General features: G+C 48.2%; 4 protein-coding genes across 4 annotated transcripts; 2 read left to right on the top strand and 2 right to left on the bottom strand.

The window, feature by feature from the left end:
* Window positions 1-2375: 2375 nt before the first annotated feature.
* Window positions 2376-3280, bottom strand: MAA_07826 (uncharacterized protein; the record flags this gene model as incomplete). Its single annotated transcript, XM_007825824.1, has 2 exons — window positions 2376-2812; window positions 2869-3280. 2 exons carry the CDS (start codon window positions 3278-3280, stop codon window positions 2376-2378), a joined length of 849 nt encoding a protein of 282 aa, XP_007824015.1.
* Window positions 3281-5771: 2491 nt separating this feature from the next.
* On the bottom strand, window positions 5772-6890 carry MAA_07827 (Peptidase S8, subtilisin, His-active site protein; the record flags this gene model as incomplete). The annotated part of the gene is made up of 1 exon (XM_007825825.1): window positions 5772-6890. The coding sequence occupies one exon, from the start codon at window positions 6888-6890 to the stop codon at window positions 5772-5774; it is 1119 nt and encodes a 372-aa protein (XP_007824016.1).
* A 2981-nt stretch (window positions 6891-9871) lies between these two features.
* Window positions 9872-12831, top strand: MAA_07828 (Proteinase inhibitor, propeptide; the record flags this gene model as incomplete). The annotated part of the gene is made up of 14 exons (XM_007825826.1): window positions 9872-9972; window positions 10042-10270; window positions 10338-10474; window positions 10540-10878; window positions 10936-11032; window positions 11082-11220; window positions 11281-11362; window positions 11429-11683; window positions 11737-11818; window positions 11871-11931; window positions 11994-12070; window positions 12133-12264; window positions 12317-12402; window positions 12465-12831. 14 exons carry the CDS (start codon window positions 9872-9874, stop codon window positions 12829-12831), a joined length of 2184 nt encoding a protein of 727 aa, XP_007824017.1.
* A 2258-nt stretch (window positions 12832-15089) lies between these two features.
* On the top strand, window positions 15090-20215 carry MAA_07829 (WD40 repeat-like-containing domain protein; the record flags this gene model as incomplete). Its single annotated transcript, XM_007825827.2, has 5 exons — window positions 15090-15510; window positions 15571-16101; window positions 16335-16436; window positions 16473-17830; window positions 18026-20215. The coding sequence occupies 5 exons, from the start codon at window positions 15090-15092 to the stop codon at window positions 20213-20215; spliced, it is 4602 nt and encodes a 1533-aa protein (XP_007824018.2).
* Between the last annotated feature and the right edge of the window lie 1628 nt (window positions 20216-21843).

Below are 21843 nucleotides of genomic sequence, written 5' to 3'. Positions count from 1 at the left end.
CATGGTCGTAGAAAAGCTAATGGGACGTCCCGAGGTGGTGACGGTTGGAACATTGAAGGTTGCGGATCATGCCAGGTGCCGGCCTGTTCTGCGTTGAACAGTCAGAGTGGGGCTCAACGTCGCTGTGCAGATCAACATCCATTGATCACATCCCGCCTGGCACTGAGGAGAGATTTCGGTTCACCGCTTTGGCGTTCGCATGTGCTGAATAGAGCGTATTGCTGTTACTCATGGCACAGAACGGTTTTGGGAGAGGCATTGGCCCTACATAATGTTTCCATCAGTGCGCTGGTGGTGATTCTGGTGAGATTGAGGATCGTGACTTCCTTTTCCAGGGAGAGGGCAGTTTCTGTGACAGGTACTCCGTACACTGTGCTCCTCTTCGGCTGCCATGGCTCCTTCCGTTCCAAGTCCAACTTCCTACTTTCTTGCAGCTCCATATCTCCTGACAAGGCGTCATGCATTGCCAACCGCCAGCGTTTGCAGACGAAGGCCAACAAGACACCACAAACGCAATCTCTTGCCGTCTTCAAAAATCACCTTGTCGTTCGTGTTTGAGCCACATCGCTCAGTATTCGTCATGACGCTTAAGCCGTCTCTGGCTGTTGGACGCAAGTGGCCATCGATTCGACAGGCGGGCTTTTGTAGGCTGCCATTGACCAATCACGGTGGCAGCGAAGCGAAGTTTCAGCACTTGGCGTTCAGAGCCGGGTCCTGGTTGCATGGGACTTTGTCAACTGCCATCCAGTTGACCGGTTGATCAGTTCACCGTCTGATCCGAGTTTCATTGCCGGCTACATGATGCGTCGAAACCATGCAAAGGTGCAGCCGTCGTGGCGTTTGCGCGGAGCCCGCGACATCAGTCATGCGCCGACGACAACCCTTCACACTCGGATCACTGACCCCAGCACGTATTATTGCCTGTGCACTGAAATAGCCCTCTGATGACGAGGACTTGCGAATGACTTGTCCCTCGTGTCCTTGAATTGCTTTGCCCTTGATTGGCTTGGAGGCTTGGAGCGCTCCTACACGCAGTCGTGCTGACCGCATTCGCATTCGCTTCGTTGACCTGCGATATCTGAAGCATAACGCCGCAATTGCCAATACCGCCGATCATGTTGCTGAACCCAACAACGCGATACCAGATGACTTTTTCGCAGACCTGTGCCTTTCTCGGACGTTTGAGCTCCCCCCAGATGAGGCTCAAGGCAGTAATCAATCAGTCTGGTTAGGTAGGCAGGCTATGGCCACTGTGACCTGGGAACCCAGAATCTGAAATATCTTTCTATTTCCTGCACTACTGCTCGACCCCCGGATGACTAGAGTTGCTCTGGACAAACTTGTCCAGCAACACGGGTTCAGAAGATCATCAGTCCTGGTCGGCCGGTATTTGGAAAGACTACAGATGCAGAGCCGGAGGGGATTCTTCTCTGGCGTGGTCAGTTGCCACAGATACATCAACGATTCAGCCAACTTTGATAAAAGCCAACATATTTGGCCAGATGCTGTATTAGCATTGCTACAGCATCTAAAACATCTCCCATGTCTCTACAGGTACACAGAATGGTGCAATAGTGTGTGGACATAATATCGTTTTACATCACCCTGAGGTTTTGCACCCACAAACCCACTAGATTGGAATCCGTGCTCCATGGATACATTCTTCCCAGTCCAGAACGCTGACGAAATCTGTCACTCGCTCTCTCCCGGAGATATAGACTGAGAAGACAGACACGTTAGCTTCTCTTGCGTCTACCATGTCAGGACCCGTGGTATCTAAAGGCTTCGCGCCATCTGACATTCTTCTCAGACTTCTGAGTGCCAAACTTTCACCAGAACGGGTCTCCTTCATCAAGAGCGGATCAGCAAGTGGTCTTTGAAGGGGCATTGCAGCCTGAAATGCTCAAATATATCTCTCGCGAAGCCGCCCACGGCCAATCTCGAGATACCGTAGTGCTAATGAAGCGCATGGAACCCGCGTCAGGTTGGAGTGACCGGGGAGACTATTATACCTTGGTTCCAAGACTGGCAGCCGTGTTGCGTTCTCGAGCACAACGTCACGTCGTGGAGGCTTTTCCTAGGCAAGATTGACTACATCCGGGGGGATGCGAGTTCCAAAGGGCTAGAATGGTTCAACCAATGTCAAAAAAGCGTAAGCGAGGCCGGCCATGGCCCGATAAATTTCTCCAGCACTGTTGTCAAAGGTTTCGACCGAAACACGACGTAGAACCTACGACGGGGTATGCCTGAGGCTGTATTGAGAAGGCTGGCAGAGGTGGGTGCTCGATGATAGCCGACGATATCCCATGGCTTCGTAGTAGTCAAGTCTGCCATCTCGTATAAAAGTTTGAAGGGCCGCGATACAGATTCCGTATTCATGAGGGGAAGACTCGAGGATCCGCAAGAAAGCTGTCAATATTCCTCTTCCTCGACTTGGTCATCCCCCCCAAGTCCACAACTGAGCTAGTCCTTGACCCTGAACGATTGTTGGCAGGTTGATCCGGCAAACCGGCCACCCGGCTTGTCACGCGCGCAAGCAGGACTCTCATCCTCTCCAGCTCCTTCTCCACGGGGCCGTCGCGCGTAACCAGGTTGTCTTGAATAGTGACTTCATCCGTGGTAGCCAAAGGCTTGACAGCGGCTTCGATGCGACGGAGCTGTTCCACACGAAGCCGTATCTGCTTCCGCTCCTCACTTAGCTGGGTCAGCCGGCGGACAATGGCCTCATACTGGTCTGCTTCCTCGGGATAATTATCAAGGTCCGTTTCGATCGGCCACGAAGAAGGCAGCTCCTCAATCGCATCGTCCGCAGCTGCTGCATCATCAGCGCATAATCCCCAGCCACAGTATACAGACAAGGAAGCTCACCCAGGTCCAGTTCGCGGCCGATACTGCTCTCCGACTCCTTCAGCTTGCCGACCCGTTCCTCTGCGTCCCTCGCGTACGAACTGCTTATCTGCTCGGCAACATTGTAGCTCGCTTGCGGGGGGTAGACGCGCCGACAGTGCAGCTGGATGGTCTGGTTGAGGTTGAAGAGGGCGTCGTCGAGCACGCGCGTCGGGATCGGCTGGCTCGACGCGTTGTTGTTGCGGCGCCAGATGCGGGATGGCGCGAGAGGCTGTGAGAGGAGGTTTGTCTGCGCTGTTATGAAGGATTCTTTGAGCGAGGGGACCGTTGGTGTCGGCGCGGCCATGGCTGCTTGGCCGACGGAAGTTGCGTGTGTTGAGGCTGGGTTTGCGAAGAGGGAGCCTGCGAGGTTTGGCGTTGCGGGATGCAACATGGCAGATGATGCCCCACCATGGAGCCTCAAACCAATGTTGACGTCTCGAAGCTCCGGTTAAGGTCGCGCATCATTATTATATGCGTAGCAAAAATTGTATTCTAGATTGCATTGGGCGTGTTTGATTCTGTTTCGACCGGAACCACGTGCGGTTGGAGGTGTAGCAGAGAGGGTGTTGCTGTCTTGCCTGCATCACTACACGCTGATGGGAAGATGCATTACTAGAGGACATTGTTGTTTGCATAGTACAGTAACGATAACTCTTGGCTAATATTGAAAGTTTAATTTTAAGAGCGTGTTTCTATCTTCCTCTCGTCCTTAATCTCCACCACGGGGCTTATTTAGCCAGCATTGAACAGCGTGTTTCTAACCAATAAATTAATTGCATTACCGAGAAGAAACGCATTTTCCATCGAGACGGACCCTTCCTGCGCGACACCCTTGAATGACGCATTCGCCATCGAGAAGGACCTGGCCTGCGCCGCAATTGGGAGGCAGCAGGAAAGTTGATGGGGGCTCCAACTGAGTTGATGGCCGCTGGGGACGCAATGGAGGCTCCGGCTGGGATGACGGCCGCTGGGGAGGCCGGGGAGGTTGCAGGAAAGGTGATGGTTGCTGAGGATTCTGGAAAGAAGCCCCCAAGTCAAACTGTCGCGTCTCAAGAGGTATCGCTGAAGCAAGGCTTGTCAAGCAAACGAGGGCGATGACGTTGTGCTTCATGGCTCCTCGTTAATCGCAGGTAGGAAGCAGTTGTAAGATTCAGGAGAGGTGGATGAGCAGAAGAGAAATGCGGTTCTAGATTGCCGGTTAGAAATTAGGATTACAATTAGACACACAACAGTCGGCGGGTGACTAATTTATAATGGTGAAATTATCAGATATAACCACAAGTGCAGTCAAGTGAATGACGAATTTTCGAAACCATGCCTTGCAGGATTTGTTTTCCGAGCCAGTCTGGTGCGTCCACGCCGCACCGGGTCAGTACTATAATCAGAAGTTGGTATCAAGCCTGGTGTTTCAAGTATCAAGAGTCATGGAATAGGTTTCATAGGAGGGGAATATAATACTCTATAACTTTTGTATAACTTGTGTTAGATCACCTGTATAGAGTTCAGTTTCATGTGGCAAGGAGTCTGGTAGCTCTTCATCCAAGTCACGAACTCCCTGTAGCTGCTACAGATATATTGCCGAGTTCGTTCGACATTTCACAAAAAAACCCCTCGCTGTATCAAGACACGAGGACTAGCATATTTAAATTAATTACCGGGTATTTCTTGCAAGCTGTGAAATAGAATCAATGTTCCAACTTCGCCCTGGCCCCCGGCTAAGTTGTCAAAGTAAGTTAACGGCGTGACCAACAAGGATTCGTCAGAATTCCTGGCAGGGCGCAAGGGTCTGGTAGGCCGCTTGCAAACAAAGACTTGGCATCGCCAACAGTCTTACGTAGTGCATCCTGGGGATTGGATTTGAAAATAAACACTGTAACATGTCCCCCTATCGAAAATGTCATCACTAACACCGATGAAACGGCAGAATATTAGACAAGACTTGGCAGCGCTTCCTGTGGCCATCTTATCACCAGCACATGTGTACCGCACAATGCACGTTATTGGTTCATAATGAGCGGCAAAATGTGATGAGAGATGCATCATGCTGTCTTCCGCCATGTCCATTGTTTGCTGCTTATTCCAAGTCAGGCTGGTCAGAGTATTGAATTTTTTATAAGATTTCACTTACAATATCTCATGATACATTGATAATGTAAATAAATTTCGGCAGATTCGGCCAGTGTCTATAGCCCCCGTGGCCTAATGGTTAAGGCGTGAGCCTTCTATCAGGGCACATCAGTCCAGGATCCGAAGCTCGACATTGCGGGTTCGAGTCCCGCCGGGGGTTTTTTTTGTCACTTTTTGTTCCCCTCTACTCTACCTAATTTATTAATGACCAATATTGTTATTACTTTTTGTTTCTCATAGTTTTACAATAAATCAAGTACTAGCATTCCAGCTCGGTTTTTGTCAACGGAAAAAGCTACATGTGCACTTTCAATAGCAACAAAGGCTGCTGTTCATCGGCATTGCCGAAACATTGAAAGCTTTGAAAGGCCTCACAAAGCCTCACGTCACGGCTCTATCCCCCGTGGTGTGCGAAGGCTCCAGTGAGGTCACGAAATCCAAAACCCCCCGGCTAACAGCTCATGACCTCGGGTGACTTTGTTAGTTGCTTAAATTTTGGCATATTGTGATATAGCGATTTGCAAACAATTTTCTTGTTAGTACTCTTATTATCACCTAAATTACTACTAAATACATGTGTCGACCCTCCAGAATCTAGCTTTTTATTGGATACACATCCTCCAAATACTTGACTGGAGACTCAACAGATGACCTATGATATCTATCAAAAGCCTCCAATCTACCTGGCCAGATAGCTTCAGTCAAGGGCCAATTCCACTGTTCAAATCGATCCAAAGCTTTCAATCGCGATAGTCTCAACAATTACGCGGCTTTGTATGTTTCTTCTGCGCAGTGTTTCCGTTGTTGGCTACTATGTTTGGCGTGTTGCGGGAGGTACAAGCTTGGTCTTTGGTAGCCGACTGCAGAAGAAACTTCCTTATTTCAGCAGCCCCCTTGATGCCGTGAACGGAAATCGCATTCAAGACAAGACCGGCAACATGAGGCGCTGCAAAAGAGGAACCGCTCTCTAATACAACATTAGTATCGCTCGCCGAAGAGGGACATTCCACTTGAACTCCTGGAGCTAGCATAGTGACTGCCGGGCCCCAGTTTGAGTTGGGCGACATGACCCAGTTCTTGTCCATGTGGCCAACGTTGATGACGCCCTTGGCCGATCCCGGCGTGCTGAGGCTGGCGTCCTCGTTCTCATTGCCGGCGGCCGTGACGACGGGGATGCCGACTTGGCTAACGAGTGCTTCTATAAAAGTATCCAGTGCCTGCAGCTTTGGGATACCAAACGACAAGTTGATGACGGATGAATGCTGGCGGCCATTGCTGAGGATATGCTCTGCCGTCCAGGAAAGGGCGTGAAGGGCCGCAGAGGCAGCGCAGCTTCCCTTGTCATCTAGCGTCTTGACGGACAGGAGCTTTGCCCGCTTTGCCACTCCGTAGGTCTTGCTGCCAAGTACGCCGGCGACTGCGGTGCCGTGGCCGCGGTGGTCAATCTCATCGCCGGGATACACAGTAAAGACGGTCTCGGCGCGGCCCTCAAACTCCTCGTGGGTGGTGCGAATGCCACTGTCGAGAATATATGCGTACGTGTCGAGGCCGGCCCGATCATCATAGTAATACTTGGATGCTGGATCGGGAGGGAATTTCTCATAAAAGGCCCCGGCGCGCCGGTGAGATATGGCTCTGAGACCCCACGGGGCACCCTTTTGTGTTTTCGATGCCCTCTTTACTAGCATGGGATGGCGTCCTGGCGCTGAAGAAGTCTCGGGCCCATTTTGTAAGGAACGTCTGAGAGGGGCGGCGTTGGTGCCTTTGATATCGGAGTCAAGTTGGGCTATATGCGACTCTAGACCCTCAGGTCCACGAGTCACCCCGGCTGAAGTCAGCCCGAAGAAGAAGGCAAGAATCGCAGAGGTTTTCATCTTGGAATCAAGGTTTCCGTGGACAATAGACGGCAATTGCAGGTTTTCAAGTCGTCCTTTTCACTGCAATCCGGCCGCTTATACGACCTTTTATATGCGGGTTGCGGTTATAACCGAGCTACTCGCGTGTTGCTAGAGGATAGTGCCACTTTGGACTTCATTTAAACGAAGTTCTTCTTCACATTCATAAGCCACAGACGGAGGTTACCGCCTTATGAGTTAACACAATGCATCGGGCGATAGCGCACAATGTTCCCGGCCATTATGCGCAATGCGACTGGGAATAGGGGTGGGTACACTCCATGATTCCAAACAATGGCCGCGGTCACCGCGCATTGTGGGACATGGGGGCAAACGGGCTTTAAATTAATGACCGGTTCTTATTGCTCCAGGTTGAGTTGCGGCAATAGGACATACCGAATCCCTTCCTCCGTGGAGGAGCTCCTCCCGGCGGGTCTTCCCGATGCAGCTCGTATCAAACGATACAAGGGGCTACTCAAGGTGCAAGTAAACCTGCCTCCAACCTAAAATTTGAATCTCCAAGGCTAGTTGGGGAGTATGGTATGCGCAAAGAGCAAGATGAGGGCCAGGGTCCCCCTTGTTTGACTTTACTAACGTCGTGCGTTCTTGCAACAACTAGCTAGGCACAAAGTAATGCTGTGAACAAAACAAGTACGTTAGGCATTACGATTGACATTAAGCTAAAAAATTAGTTTATATGTATAATCCAGCCCCTGTAAGTTTAGCCATGAGTGACCTGACAACAAGGGAGTTTATGGGGACTGTCTGCAGGGACTTATGTGCTACCACGAGACTTTGCATCCGTTAAGTGATTCGTCCAGTTGGTCGCTGACAGGTATTAAGATAAATGGTTATAAACTATAATATAGGTTAGATGAAAAGGGAGTAGTTGCTCTTGTAATAGTGACTCGTATTAATAAGAGATTTTATCGTATTATCAGGTACTCTTTACCCCCCACACGATCATTGTATTAATTATCTCGTATTGGCTTTAACCCTCCTGCTATATAACGCCACGCGAAATATTTAGGGTCTGAATTATAAGCATCATATCGTAGTATATAGACGGACTTTAGGTACCGTTTAACCGTTATTCCCTGGTTGGCTCTGGTCCCTAGAAAATCATGTCTCCATGAATATTTCCAGGGCTTGAAAGATCGTGACTGATAGTTTGAAGTAGGCCAAATACGTTTGCCAAGAAGTAGGCGAGAAGCCCGCATTGAAAGTGCGGCGCCAGTGTGTCTTTGGTCGTCTCGCCATCCCCAACATTTAGTCCCTTTATGCGTATTAGATAGAGGGTCAAAGCGCGAGAATCGCAGAACCTCCTCCATCCTGCATAATAAATATGAATCAGCATCGCTCTTACCTTGCCAGGGGCGTGTAGTCTGATCGGCAGTATGATCAGCCGTGTTAACCTAGCTCGATCCTTTTGTGGGTATTAGCCGGCTCGCATTACAGCAAATAACGATGCATGAATTGCAATCCGACCCCCAAGTTATTAGTCTACATGCGTCATCTCATAGGGAGTTTACTTAGAGTAACTGTTAATAGAATCGGCGGAATTACCCTTGGCTGCATATCAAACATTAGCCGTATGGATGGAATTATTGCATAACGAAAAATGCCCTATTGATGACTAGCTTCCAACTACAACAAGAGGTCAAAGATGTAGCTAGACCAGGACTAGACAATTTCCAGCAAGGGCCAGTCCACTGTTTTGTGCGATCTATAGGCACAAATCACTATGGTTACTCTACAAGAATTAAGTAAAGTAAACCAACACGCACTCAAAGCCAGTCTGATGACTTTATTTTTTTCAACTAAAAACTGATTACTCCCTTCTAGATCAAGTATTCTTACCCTCTAGAGCTTTGCTGGTTGTCTACAGTCCCCCTCGTCTTGTCAGGCCACGCATAAAAGGCTAACGGCACCGCCACAACAGGGGTCAGTAATCAATTCGCCAACAAGAGATCATCAGCTCAATGTTATCTGAATTCCGGAGCTTGCCGTCGCCCGGGCTATTCATAGGCCCTGTGGCGCCCGGGGGTCCCACCAGCTTTCCAGTAGTTCAGTACAGAGTTCAAGGATTGGGTTGTAGGGCTCCTTTTCAACCTCGAATACGTAGTGTTCAACTTGACTCATGGGTTCTTCAGTCATGTTGGGAAAAGCCTAATGGCATAAGCCGAGCTCCCAGGGTAGCCCACACACATGGCGGCTACTACAATGCAAAGCCGATGATACTAGTTACACCACTTAAATTGCCATGCTGGCAATGTATCTGGCATTAAAGGAGATATTACAATGCCGATGCCCCATGATATAAGTGGGAATAATCGCGTGCCATAAAATGCCGTGTTATTTTGTTGCCACCGCACCCAATGCTAGATTATCCTGGTCAGTCGGATCATTGACACCCCCTAACCCCTTCCCCAACATTCTACTTGATACGGCGAGATATTCGTAGGCACACCAATCAGAAGTTCGAGCATAAGAGGCAGTGTCCTGATGGCTTGAAAATTTCTCCGAGTCAGATATGAAGGACGAATGTTAATAATGCCACAATCGACGGAGCCACAAAAGGGGAAATACTTCACCTCGGCGAGCACTGTTATATACAACCTCTGTACCCTCAGCCTGTGTAATGGTTGTGGACATATAGCAATACCGTGGCGATTAAGAGCAGTAGTGGCACCACGTCCAACAAAACATGGGTGTACACGAAGACTTGACTTATATTTGCTATAACACTGTGCTGCAAGAGACTCGGCGATTTCCGTAGTCAATATTTCTCTCACCGCAAGTAAGAGGCATACATTTAGTATTGGATCCTGCTATACCAGCTGCGTTGTCTATAAGAACGCAGTTCCTGTCACTTGAGTGCTTCTTCCTTCACTTACTCGAGGACTTCCCCGACCGCTATCTAGTTTGACCTCGCAGCGCAACTCTGCTAAAACAGCACAATGAAGCGTATGCACTGGTCTCTTATCCTCGTGTCGGCTCTACTCAGAGGAGCAGCAGCAGAGCCGGCTTCCTCTGAAGACGGCGCGACCCCAGCCCTGGGGTAAGAAAATTAGCCTCCCCTTGAGAACATGACTGCCGATCACGAATGCAGATGCTAACTGTTTCACAGCCATATCGTGGTTCTAAAGAGTGGTCTCGAAGAGAAACATCTAGATGAGCATCTTGAACGGGTTAAAACGTCTATCCAGAAGCGAAGCATAGAGAGCGGCAGCAGCGAGAACCAAGTAAACGGAGCAAGTGGTGTTAAACATGAGTACCGTGGGACTTCCATTGGGTTTCACGGCTACTCAGGCAGCTTCCCACCAGAGGTGCTTGAAGATATTAAGCGAGACGAGCATGTAAGTGCCGCCTTCTCTATAAACGTCTTTATAGAGCCATGTGTTGGACGCTAACATTTTCAACCAGGTTGCCTTCGTAGAGGAGGATCGGATGATTACCATCGAGCCCAGTAAACGAGAGGAGGTAGAAGAAGACACGACACCTAAAGATGGCGGCAGCAATAACCAGAAAAAGGGCCCGGGCCTGTTGTCTATGGGACAAGGGTAAGCGGCTCCTATTAATACCAGTTCGGTCAAAGATGTAGACATTGATCCTAACCGCGAATTAGGTACAACACGTTTCTGGACAAGGGAGTAATCCCTGACGCCGTCCTCCTTCCCGGTGAAAAGAAGAGAGATGTACCCGCTGCCCTGGCTGAAGTGCTGGTTAACCAAACCACAAGCATGAGGTTCAACTTCACCGCGCCCAGCGCAAACTTGACCAATGTGAACGTAACATCATACTTTACCCCGCCTGACCCAGACGAGATTATGAACGATGTTCTTGACGGCTTGGAAAATGAACAAAACGCCACTGCGCTCAACGTAATACACACCCGAGCTACTGAAGATCAACAGGATTGCACTGGCAGTCTGACGGCCTATTACAAGCTTACAGAAAGCTTTGAGTATGTTTGATCAATATGAGTTTTTTAAAGGTTCAAAACTAATATGAATCCTTGCAGTTCGTATCTCAAGGCTCTGGACGTCAGCGGCGCTGCAACAGTATCTGGTTGGGGACAGAGTGCGTCTGTATCTGGCAGTTACCTGAATCAGGCAGAGGTAGGATTTGTATAATCCTCAAAAGAGAGTAAACTAACGATAATTGTAGCTCTCCAAAGAAGGCTTGACATATATTGCCATTATCGATATTCAGAGACAGGTAGATTTGCCCACTGGATTTGAGTTCAATAAGGACAAGTACAGTGCGTCCACGTTTGCTCGGGACTTTGGCGACAGATGGATCCATGGTAAATATCCCCATTTCCTAAATGCTAAGTTTGGAATTCAGTAAAGGACTAATTGATCAGGTTTCCATACCGGTGGCAAGATGATTGCCCGGTTATCATTCAACTCGAAAGGATCCACTAGCAAGGACGACCTGAAAGTACAGTAAGTCTTTGCCATGTGTCTACCGACTAAAATCTACATAACCGGAACTAATATTCCTGTCTCCAGTGCCGAGGCTTCACTGAAGTTCTGGGGAGTTACCGGAGATATCAGTGCATCAGTCAAGAAGAGCATGGAAGAAGTGAGCAAGCACGCTGATGTAGAGATATCGCTATTTTACCAGGGAGACATGGGAAAAGTCATGGCCAAGTCAGGATCTCCTGATAAGGTTGAATCAGCCTCTGCGGAGGGATCGTTCAAGCAGGTCAAGATGTGGGCGGACCAGTTTATAAATAACGCCTGCCGACACAACTACGAGTACCGGTAAGGGAAGAGCAAGTCGATATGGAGGGCTTGGATAATAACACGTTCAACAGGCCCCTTCTCGACGAGTACAGAAACGCTGTCGGCTTCCCTTCGGACCAAAAGGTTCTTGACTACCGCACCGCGCACCGCGTCGTAAGTTGTATCGTAAAATCCATCTACGTATCTAGACTAACTCGGGATTCAGTCGTACAAGATTCTGAAGGAACTCGTCCGAATTTCGGAAATGACGCAGTATATTGTTCGCCGTAAGATGCCCTGTGTAGTTAGTCAACTACAACGTTTTCAATTCTCTAACCCTCTGGCATAGTCGAAACGCTGGACGCCGAGTTCAAAGACGAAGTCGAGTTCGCCGAGATCGAGATGGTGGAACTAAGCAGGAAATGGGTATTTCCAAACTACCTAACAAGTAATAGTCGCAAACCAAGCACTGACATACCTCATGTTAGGTTGACTCTGTTGTAGAGCGGCCGCAGAATGCACTGAGTCTAGGAAAGGAACTTATCCAAACATTCAGAGCCGAGTTCTACGACAAGTACGCGTCTGCTATAGCCCAAGACTTTTACATATCTGGCATAGAAGTACGCAATATTCTGCTCACAACACATGACTCCATTTACTAAAGTATAATAGGTGCAATATGGTGACAAACCGCCGGCGAATCGCGTCATCGACATCAACCACCAACCCGAGGATATTAATCACGACTTTGGCGGAGAGTGAGTTACAACCGAGAAAATGACCCGCTATTTGATACAAAGGCTAAATACGCTCTGGGCAGATTTGTCTGGCTTGTTCCAATCTACACTACACGCCGCGACGACGCGTGCACCTCCTTCAAGGTCGTCTTTGGCTCGGAAGGCGCCGGGCTCAAAGACCTGACCAGGAACGCACCAGGCCCCAGTCGTTATCTCAAATGCGAAAAGGACATGTCCAAGGAAAAGATTCGGCGCTTGGCGCTCCATCGGGGGGGCGAGAACCTTGAGGAATTCCTCTCAGAGACGTCTCACGGCTTCGTGGGCAAAACAACCAATATCAACGACGGCCGTGGGGATGCGTACCATGCCATGTATCTCCTGTGGGCACATGATGGCAAACGGGACCCATCTTCGAAACATCAGCCCGAATTCATAGTGCCGGTGAATTAGAAGCAGCGCCGCAGGTCAACGCTTGGCCAAGGCAGGAAGGCCAGTGGCTTCTATTCAAGCTTTTGTAGTCAAGTGTTGTATGTAATAACTTGACTTCTTAGCTGTCGTGGCTAAACTATATAGTCTTCTAAGTAGCTGTAGTAAGATATAAATATTATTTTCGTGTGCGGTCCTCGCCGCTTTTCGCCAGACCTGTAAAGATGCTCCATTTTTCCCTCACTTGCATCTATCCTCATGTCACACGGTCATAAGGGCTACAATCACGAGACCTAGGGTACAAGGCTCTCAAAGACTTCATGAATAAACCTCCCCGGCCAACTGTGGCCTGCGAACACCCAAGGGATTTTAATACCAAAGAGTGTTGTGAGATGAAGTGGGTTATTGCTCCAAGCTCTCAGTGGGCTCTTGTCACACCTCATCCTCATCACAGATAAGTGAATCTTCTTATGACGGCCTTTGGGCCACTTCTTCCTTGCAGTCGGCGTAGACAAAACCCGTAGGTAAGTATGAGCGGCAACACTGCAGTCATTTGGCCGGGGTCCAGCATGTTGCATCAACCACTCGGCTGCTTCCACGTCCTAATTGCAACCCAAATTCAGTCCATCAAGTGAGCCATACTTCTCATATGGAGTACAGGTGACCTGTCTGGTAAACATGGCCATTGTGCGATGACCGAAAATGAAGACAGCAAGATGCAAATTCCCTGTCGAAGTGTTGCCCTTAGGAATGCCAACGAACATACTCCGTAGTGGCACTGAAGTGCACACTATCCGAAACTTCTTTTGACAGAAGCTTCTCTAGCCACATTCTATGTCAAAGATGTCGTTATTGACGCTATAGTCGTACATGCAAGTGACAGGCCCAGTTCTAACCTTGGGTGCCCATCACCGGACACGATGCTTTGGCCAGTGAAGCGACGCGCGGGGTGATAGCAACCTGCCCCTTTTCTGATCTTGACGTCGCGCAGGATTTATTTTCATGGTTTGGGGGCTGTGCGGGGTGTTGACAACTTGAGTTTCCCCATATCAGTTGGTGTGACGAGGGCATGTACGCAGTACGGAGTACGAGTCTCATCTATGTTCCCAGTGGTAGCCTGCTGACAGCATAACGCAGCTTCATGTCGTGTTCGCCACAGTTCAAGCCTTCTCACTACATTGAGTGCCGCTGAGCCTATGGATAAATGCCGCAACCACGGCTAACGCGGCCTTTACATCAGCAGCCACAGTCAGTTCAACTCATGGGCATCCCAAATCTCTCGCCTGATGGTTGCCTGACGGTCGCCTCATGGTCGCCCAACGCGCCGAAATTTTATGGTTAGTGATGTTCCTTCACCTTGAAAAAAGGCTTTGAGTAGTTGTTGCGATGACGACAGTAGGGTATGATCTTGTACTATGCTAACATGATCCATATCAAAGCTGTACACTTCATGGTGCTAATCAACGTCCATTTCCTACCCTTAAATGGGAAATATAATACTCGAGTACGCTATTCGTGATGCACAGGGCACCATCCTTTGTGCTCGGATTATGTATTGAGTCTATTGACACTTCGGCGAGACTGGGTTTCTGGTGGGCGGCAGCCTGCCTTTGATTGATCAGCAGAAGAAAGCACTGCCTGCAGAAATGCGAATTACTGAGCCCGGCCAATGTTTACGAGGAAGAGGCAGCTTCATGAGCAGGGATGTAATGTGACAGGGTATGAATTAAACTCGTATTTCCGGCCATTCTTTAACCTGCAACAAGGCTATAGGAAGTGAACCTAGTACGATGATGGAGCACTCCCGCCTCATTTGCTATGCTAGAAAATGCTCTGCTTATAGCAAATGTGTTAGTTCTAGCATTCAAATGCTCACAATCTACAAAGGAAGTCGTCAAGTAATTTACAATAGAAATGCGAAATGTATACCGCAGCACAATTTTGACAAGACGACTGATGAGAATCCAGGGTCCGTTGCAGGAGACCAAGCTTCTAGTGTTCCAAGACATTATGTCTGACTTGGAGCCTTGTTGATGCCCAATGAAGGCGGACAAGGTTTCAAAGCCTGTTTTGGCACATTAAGTGTAACCCCAGAGGAAATTTCAGCAGCAACATTGCGACCAATCCTATCATTGCAGCTATCTCTGGCCTGGGAGGCCACAAATCTCATTCCCCTCCCTTTTTCCTTCTCCAAGGAGAGAGATGTCGCGGTCACATCCAACTTCAACTCCTCTATTCTTTCCCGGAGTAAATCTTACCGAGATACATTTCGAGCGATGAAAATGAGACTCGAGAGCTCAGAACTTTACACCATAGGGTGGATTACTGCTCTTCACATAGAACGTGCGGCGGCTACTGCGTTCCTAGACGATGTCCACGAGTCGCCGGAAAGGTTTCAGCAGAACGCTTCAGACCAGAATTCATATACCTGGGGTCGAATGGGCAAGCACAATATTGTCATTGTCTCACTTCCTGAAGGTGCTGACGGGACCGCTGCTGCTGCGACTACGACCTCGAAACTCCTCTCGTCTCTCCCTCAGATCCGAATCGGTCTTCTAGTGGGAATCGGTGGTGGCGTAGCTCAACCTCACAAAGGACAGGATATCCGGCTTGGGGACATCGTCGTCGGCAAACCTGAAGGAAAGTACGGAGGGGTCGTCCAGTATGATCATGGAAAAGCACTGCGAGGCCCGGCATGGCAGCGTAAAGGAATGCTGAATAAGCCCCCTGCTGTGCTCCTCCATGCGTAATCTCACCTGAAAGCACGACATGAAAGGGATGGATCGGATATTCCCCGTTTGCTCGACGAATTCTGGAAGTCAAACCCTAGGATGAAGAATGGAGCGAACGGCAACCCAGGATACGTCCATCAAGGATTTGAGCATGACCGGTTGTTTCAGTCCACTTATAATCATGTTTCAGGCAGCAGGTGCAAAGATTGCGACCAATCTCAGGAGATTAAGCGCGTTGAAAGAGAAGATGCTGACCCGAGAATTCACTACGGGCTTATTGCTTCAGGGAATACAGTAGTCAAAGATGCTGTTTTCAGGGATGAAATTTCCGAGGTTATTGGGCAGGGCTGCATGTGCTTTGAGATGGAAGCTGCCGGTCTCATGGATAGCTTTCCCTGCCTTGTGATACGAGGCATTTGCGACTACGCTGACTCGCACAAGAACGACCGGTGGCAGAGATATGCTGCTGCGACGGCGGCTGCGTTTGCAAAGGAGTTGCTCGGCTACGTTCCAACTGCACAGCTCAACGCAACACAGCGAGCTATTGAATTGCTTAGTTCAAGTTGGTTTATCCTGAAAATTGAAAATATTCGCTGCTAATGGACCTGAAGTCGATAGTAGTGTGAAAAATATCGAGTCCTGTTCGAGGCAAACAAACGAAAATGTCAAAATGGCTTTGTAAGGAAAATGACACGAGGTTCTATAGAAATGAAACATTACCTAATATTTATCAAAGAGACGATGTCCATGAAAGAAATCAAAAGCAGTTGCTTGATAGACTCCCCGTTGTTGAAGATGCCGCCTTTGACTCGCATGCCGAGGAACACAACCGTACTTGTCTGAAAGATACACGGGTCGATGTTCTGCAAGATATAGCCACATGGGCTGTTTCATCAGGTACACAGCAGATATTCTGGCTGTGTGGTATGGCAGGGACCGGCAAGTCTACCATATCACGCACTATTGCTAGGTCATTCGCCAAGCAAGGCATCCTGGGAGCTAGCTTCTTCTTCAAAAGAGGCGAAGGTGATCGAGGCAATTCATCGAAGGTTATTACGACAATTGCAGCTCAAGTGGCAGAAAAATACCCAGCCATATCTCCTCTAGTTGCGAAAGCTCTTGAGAATGACTCCAGGATTGTTCACAAAGCATTACGAGAGCAGTTCCAGGAACTTATTCTGAAACCTCTACAAACAAATTCACAGCACGTTAGGAAGAACTCCGACCCTATTGTCATTGTTATCGACGCCCTAGATGAGTGTGATTCAGCTGATGATATTGAGCTTCTTATCTTTCTGTTTTCTCGCACTGAGGGTTTACAATCCGTGCGGCTGAAAACTTTCGTTACCAGCCGTCCCGAGTTATCGACTCGTCAAACGTTTAGCCAAATGTCTGGCAAATACAACGATTTGGTATTGCATACTATCCCGCAGCCAGTGGTGGAGACTGATATATCTCTTTTTCTCCATCATGAGATCAAGGAAATCCGAGACAAATATAATGCTTCAGTATCAAATCACCGCTGCCTGGCCACGGACTGGCCAGGCCAATCTACCATCCGGACACTTATCAAAATGGCAGTCCCGCTGTTCATTTTTGCTGCTACAATTTGTCGCTTCCTTAATGACCGTAGATGCGGGAATCCAGATAAACAGCTCGAAGAAATTCTTCGTTTCGAAACACGAAGCCAAGAGTCACAACTAGATGCAACATACTTGCCTGTTCTGGATCAGCTGTGGAATGGGCTTTCCAAAAGGCAGAGAAAGAACATGCTCGAGCAATTCCGGCTCATTATTGGATCTATTATCAACCTCGCAAGTCCCTTGTCGATTTCCTCTCTAAGTGCACTCCTTGACGTCCCGAGAGCGGACATCAATGACAAATTAGACTTGTTGCATTCCGTCTTAAGCATCCCGCCGTCAGAAGATAAACCTATAAGGCTACTGCACCTGTCCTTCCGCGACTTCCTGCTAGACCCTGATAAGCAGAATAGGAATGACTTTTGGGTTAATGAGAAGCAAGCTCATAGTGTGATTGCGACAAACTGCCTTCGCGTAATGGATTGCCTTCGGCAAGATAGTTGCGATATAAAAGATGTCGGTACGCACCAGTCTACAATCAGTCGACGGAGAATAGATGATTGCCTTGCTTCAGAGGTCCAGTATGCTTGCCAATACTGGGTACATCATACACAAGAAGCGGGAACATACGCCCCCGATAGTGGAATAGTGTATCGATTTCTCACTCAGCACTTTCTCCATTGGCTGGAGGCTTTAAGTCTTCTGGGCAAGGTATCGCGAAGTATCGACTTTTTAAATGTATTGAAATCGGTCTTTAAGGCAAGTAAGCCAAGTGAGAACTCTGGCGAGCGACGCAGCTAACTTGTAATATAGGATCAGAAGAATTCAAATCTATTAGCCTTGCTCGACGATGGCCTGCGATTTTTGCTTGTAAATATTGAATGTATTCGTTCAACGCCGCTTCAGTTATATTCCTCACTTGTTGTATTTGCGCCGCAAAATAGTAAAGTCCGAGCTCTTTTTGAAAACGAAATTCCTGGCTGGATTTTACTGAAGCCCAAGACAGATGGCGATTGGACTCCATGTTTGCAAACACTTGAGGGCGTAAACAAGGCCGTCTTCTCTCACGATTCAACGTTGGTAGCTTCACTTGGGAATAATGAAAAGATTCTAGTTCAGCGGGTAAATACGAGCGAATGTGTACAGGTTTGGAATACCCAATTTGGTAATGAGTCCTCCTCGTCAGTTGTGTTGATATCCTTTTCACACGACGGGGAGCTCCTTTTGACAGTCTCTACGGCCGGGACAGTAAGAGCCTGGCGCGTAAGTACAGGAGAGTGCACGTGGACTTTTGCAACAGGCCCGTATTGCGAACCGTTATCATTCTCACATGATGCAAAGCTCCTAGCCTTATGTTTTGGAGATCGTATCGAAGTCTGGTGTGTAGAAATACGGAAATGCATTCAGACTCTCCCGGGCGGTGATGACTGGCCTCAGAGGCCATTCTTCTCACACGACTCACTGCTATTGATAACAGTCCATAGGGAAACGATTCGAACGTGGCGCATAGATACAGGCGAGTGCATACAAAAAGTTTACGTACATGATTTGGAGAGTTGGGATAGCGTTTCGTGGGATCTGGCCACTCTTTCACACGATGCAAGGCTTTTGGCTTGCCCGGCTAAGCGGGGAGGCAAAATCAATATCTGGTGTGCAAAAACGTGGAAGCTCAGACGAGTTCTTCTATGCCACATGGACGAGAGGGTCGTAACTTCTCCGCTCGCGTTCTCGCATGACTCTGCACAACTGGCCTCAGGTTCTAACGATGGCAGTATACGAGTATGGAGCGTCAATACGGGCGAGTGTATGCGCATTCTCAACGGTCATCTGGAACCCATCTTTTGGGTAGCTTTTTCGCATGACTCAACCATGATACTCTCGATTAGTACTCCTCTGGATACTATTCTACGAATCTGGCACACAAATTCGAGCGAGCGTGTGCAGGTCCTTGAACACCATAAAGGCCAAGTCCTCGGGTTGATATTCTCACCTGATTCAAGGCTAATAGTCACAAAGGCTATAAGGGACACACACATACTAGTTTGGAACACAGAAAACGGCGAGTCGCATGCATTAAGGGGTCATCAGGCCCTCATCAGGTCCGCAGTCTTCTCGCCCGACTCTGCACTGCTCGCTTCAGCCTCCGACGATGCAATATGCATCTGGAGGGCGACAACAGGCGAGTGCATACACACACTCCAGGGGCATGGTTCCTCTTTATGCTTTTCTCATGATTCGAAGCTCCTAGCCTCAGGATCCCGTGATGGAACGATACAGACTTGGCACACAGATAAAGGACAATGTATGCACACTCTTCAAGGATTACCAAATAGGAGGTATATCGGGAACATTGCGCGGCTGGTTTTCTCGAATGACTCGACACTCTTGGTATCGTCCGATTGTGAATCGGTTCTTTCATGGCGAGTTGACACAGGCAAGTTCAAAGACGTCCTGGAGACGGGTGGTAGATGGCCTGCAATAGCTCTCTCGCATGATTCACAACTGGTGGCTATTTCCAAAAAGCAATCAGGAAATGCCATAATCATTCGACGTTTGAATGCGGGCAAATGCGTGCACAGTTTCCCTATCGGCGACGGAGATATTGGCCAGTTGATCTTTTCTCACGACTCTCGACTGCTAGCTGCAATGAGTCGTGACGGAACTGCTAGAATTTGGCACATCAATACAGGCGAGTGCGTGCAATATTTCCATGTGGGGACACGCACCACAATGCTATCTTTTGGAAGAGATAGTAGGCAACTAATAACCGATCATGGCACCTTCATGCTGCAGGGCATGTCTCCTATGCGACGGGGGCTCTTGGACTCAGTCGAATGTTCCATACGTGCACAAGAGACTCCTTACTCTGTAGGAGAAGATCGTTCATGGGTCGAATTCAATGGACAGAAGTTGCTCTGGCTGCCAGTTGACTATCGCCCTGGGTGTTGGGCCGTTTCAAAATCTACTATTGTGTGGGGATGCCCGTCTGGAAAGGTTTTTCTTATCAGGTTTGCTAGGGATGAAGATTCAGAATCCCCAGGTCCAACTTTCCAGAATAAATATACCCCTGGGCAAATAAGTAGACTACTCAAATAGCTTGTCCACTGATCAGTCGCGGAAGAGTGATTCTTTGAAGAAACTAGATATACTTTTAATAATATATACAAATGTGAAAGTAAATTCCAGGGACTTTTGGGATGCGACCATCAAGTCTAGTTCTCACAAAGACCCTCACCTGCTCAAAGGAAAGCTCACCCGCGACTCAAGTTTCCTCCTGCCTTGAATGTTTCATAAATTCATGTCCTCGGTCCAGTCAACTTGTCTCATTAAGACGAGCTTAAATTAACTTGTTTCTCCCGAGGAACTTTGCCGTTTCACTCGGCATTATAAGTGCTTTCTGGCGAACAGATTCGTCCTTATCGGCGACAAGGGCTCAATAGAGGGCTTGGAGCAATAGCTCAATTCAACTAATAACAGTCTTTGGTATCAAAGGTTCTTGGTTTTCCTTAAGGCCTTAAAGGTTAAAAATATCTGTAAATATAAGAAGTTAGTAAGGGACTTTGCCCTAGGTCTCGTGACCGTAGCCCTTATATAACCAGCCATTTCCGTGCAACAAGTACTATAACTACTACTATTACCTAGGTAATAAAATAAATAACAAATTCTTAGAACATTTTTAAGCACTTTTCTCTAAGTTTATAACGTTGTTAGTCAAATTTTACTTTCACAGTCTAGTCTAGCCTATTAGAATAGCTATAACTCACTACTAACGGTTCTAGGTAAATTCTCGCCTAGACTAGCTAAGCACTCTTATCCGGTATTGCCCGGCCCCCTGTGGCCTTCACAGCTACTAGGCGGCAGGAGTCTTTGCGAGAGTCTTTTTCGAACTTTTGCTCGCGCATTGCTTGGCCTGGGCCTCTATGGCTGCATAGTCCTCATTAAGAGCTTTGGGTGGACGTGTTGGGCTGCTCAGTAGACTCGTCCTCTTTCTTAGAATCGGGGACAGGGCGTGGTTCTATCTTTAAATACTTGTCGGTCATTATCTGGTTCGCGCAGTGTCGAGCCTTAGTGTTATTAAGAGCGGCTGGGTTTCCGCAGCTCTTAAATGCATCTAGACAGAATTGTTTGTCGAATGTAGCATTGCTTGTAGTCTCCGCTACTTGGCAGTATTGATCGATGGTTAGGACGGTACATTTGTACTTAGCGCTAGCCGGTGCGGCAAGGGCATGTCCCATAAGGGAGGCGAGGCTAATAGCAGCGGCTTTCATAGTTGTCAACGTAACTTGTGTGTGTTTGTTAAAAAGAGAGTAAGGTATATAGCTAAAAGATAGTAATCTTAGTGAGAAGTAAATAATTTAAATAAGTTGAACGGCTTAAACAGAGAGGGTTTTACGTCGGCTAGTTATTTATACACAGCCGAGCCCTAAACTAATATATGCCATCCTTTAAATCTCTACTTGCTGTGTACAAAAACACGGGCTATCCTTCCCTCTATCTATGCATCTATGCACTTTAGATAGCCATGAGTCGCAAGAATATCCAAAATTGCCTTGGAAAAGCCTAATGCATAATATGAGGCGCGTGTATATCCCTGTCCGAAACCGCTCTGAGTTATGGGTTCAACATTCGTGTCATTTAATCTAGTGTCTGCCCTATTAATATCTATTATGCGCAGTGTATTTTGAAACACGGCGAGGCCTATTATAGGATGTAAGGGCGGAGGT

The sequence above is a fragment of the Metarhizium robertsii genome (genome assembly GCF_000187425.2).
Source record: "Metarhizium robertsii ARSEF 23 chromosome Unknown MAA_Scf_10, whole genome shotgun sequence".
Taxonomy (NCBI): domain Eukaryota; kingdom Fungi; phylum Ascomycota; class Sordariomycetes; order Hypocreales; family Clavicipitaceae; genus Metarhizium; species Metarhizium robertsii.
Note: the sequence above shows the minus strand (reverse complement) of the source record. Positions and strands in the feature narration are given on the sequence as shown.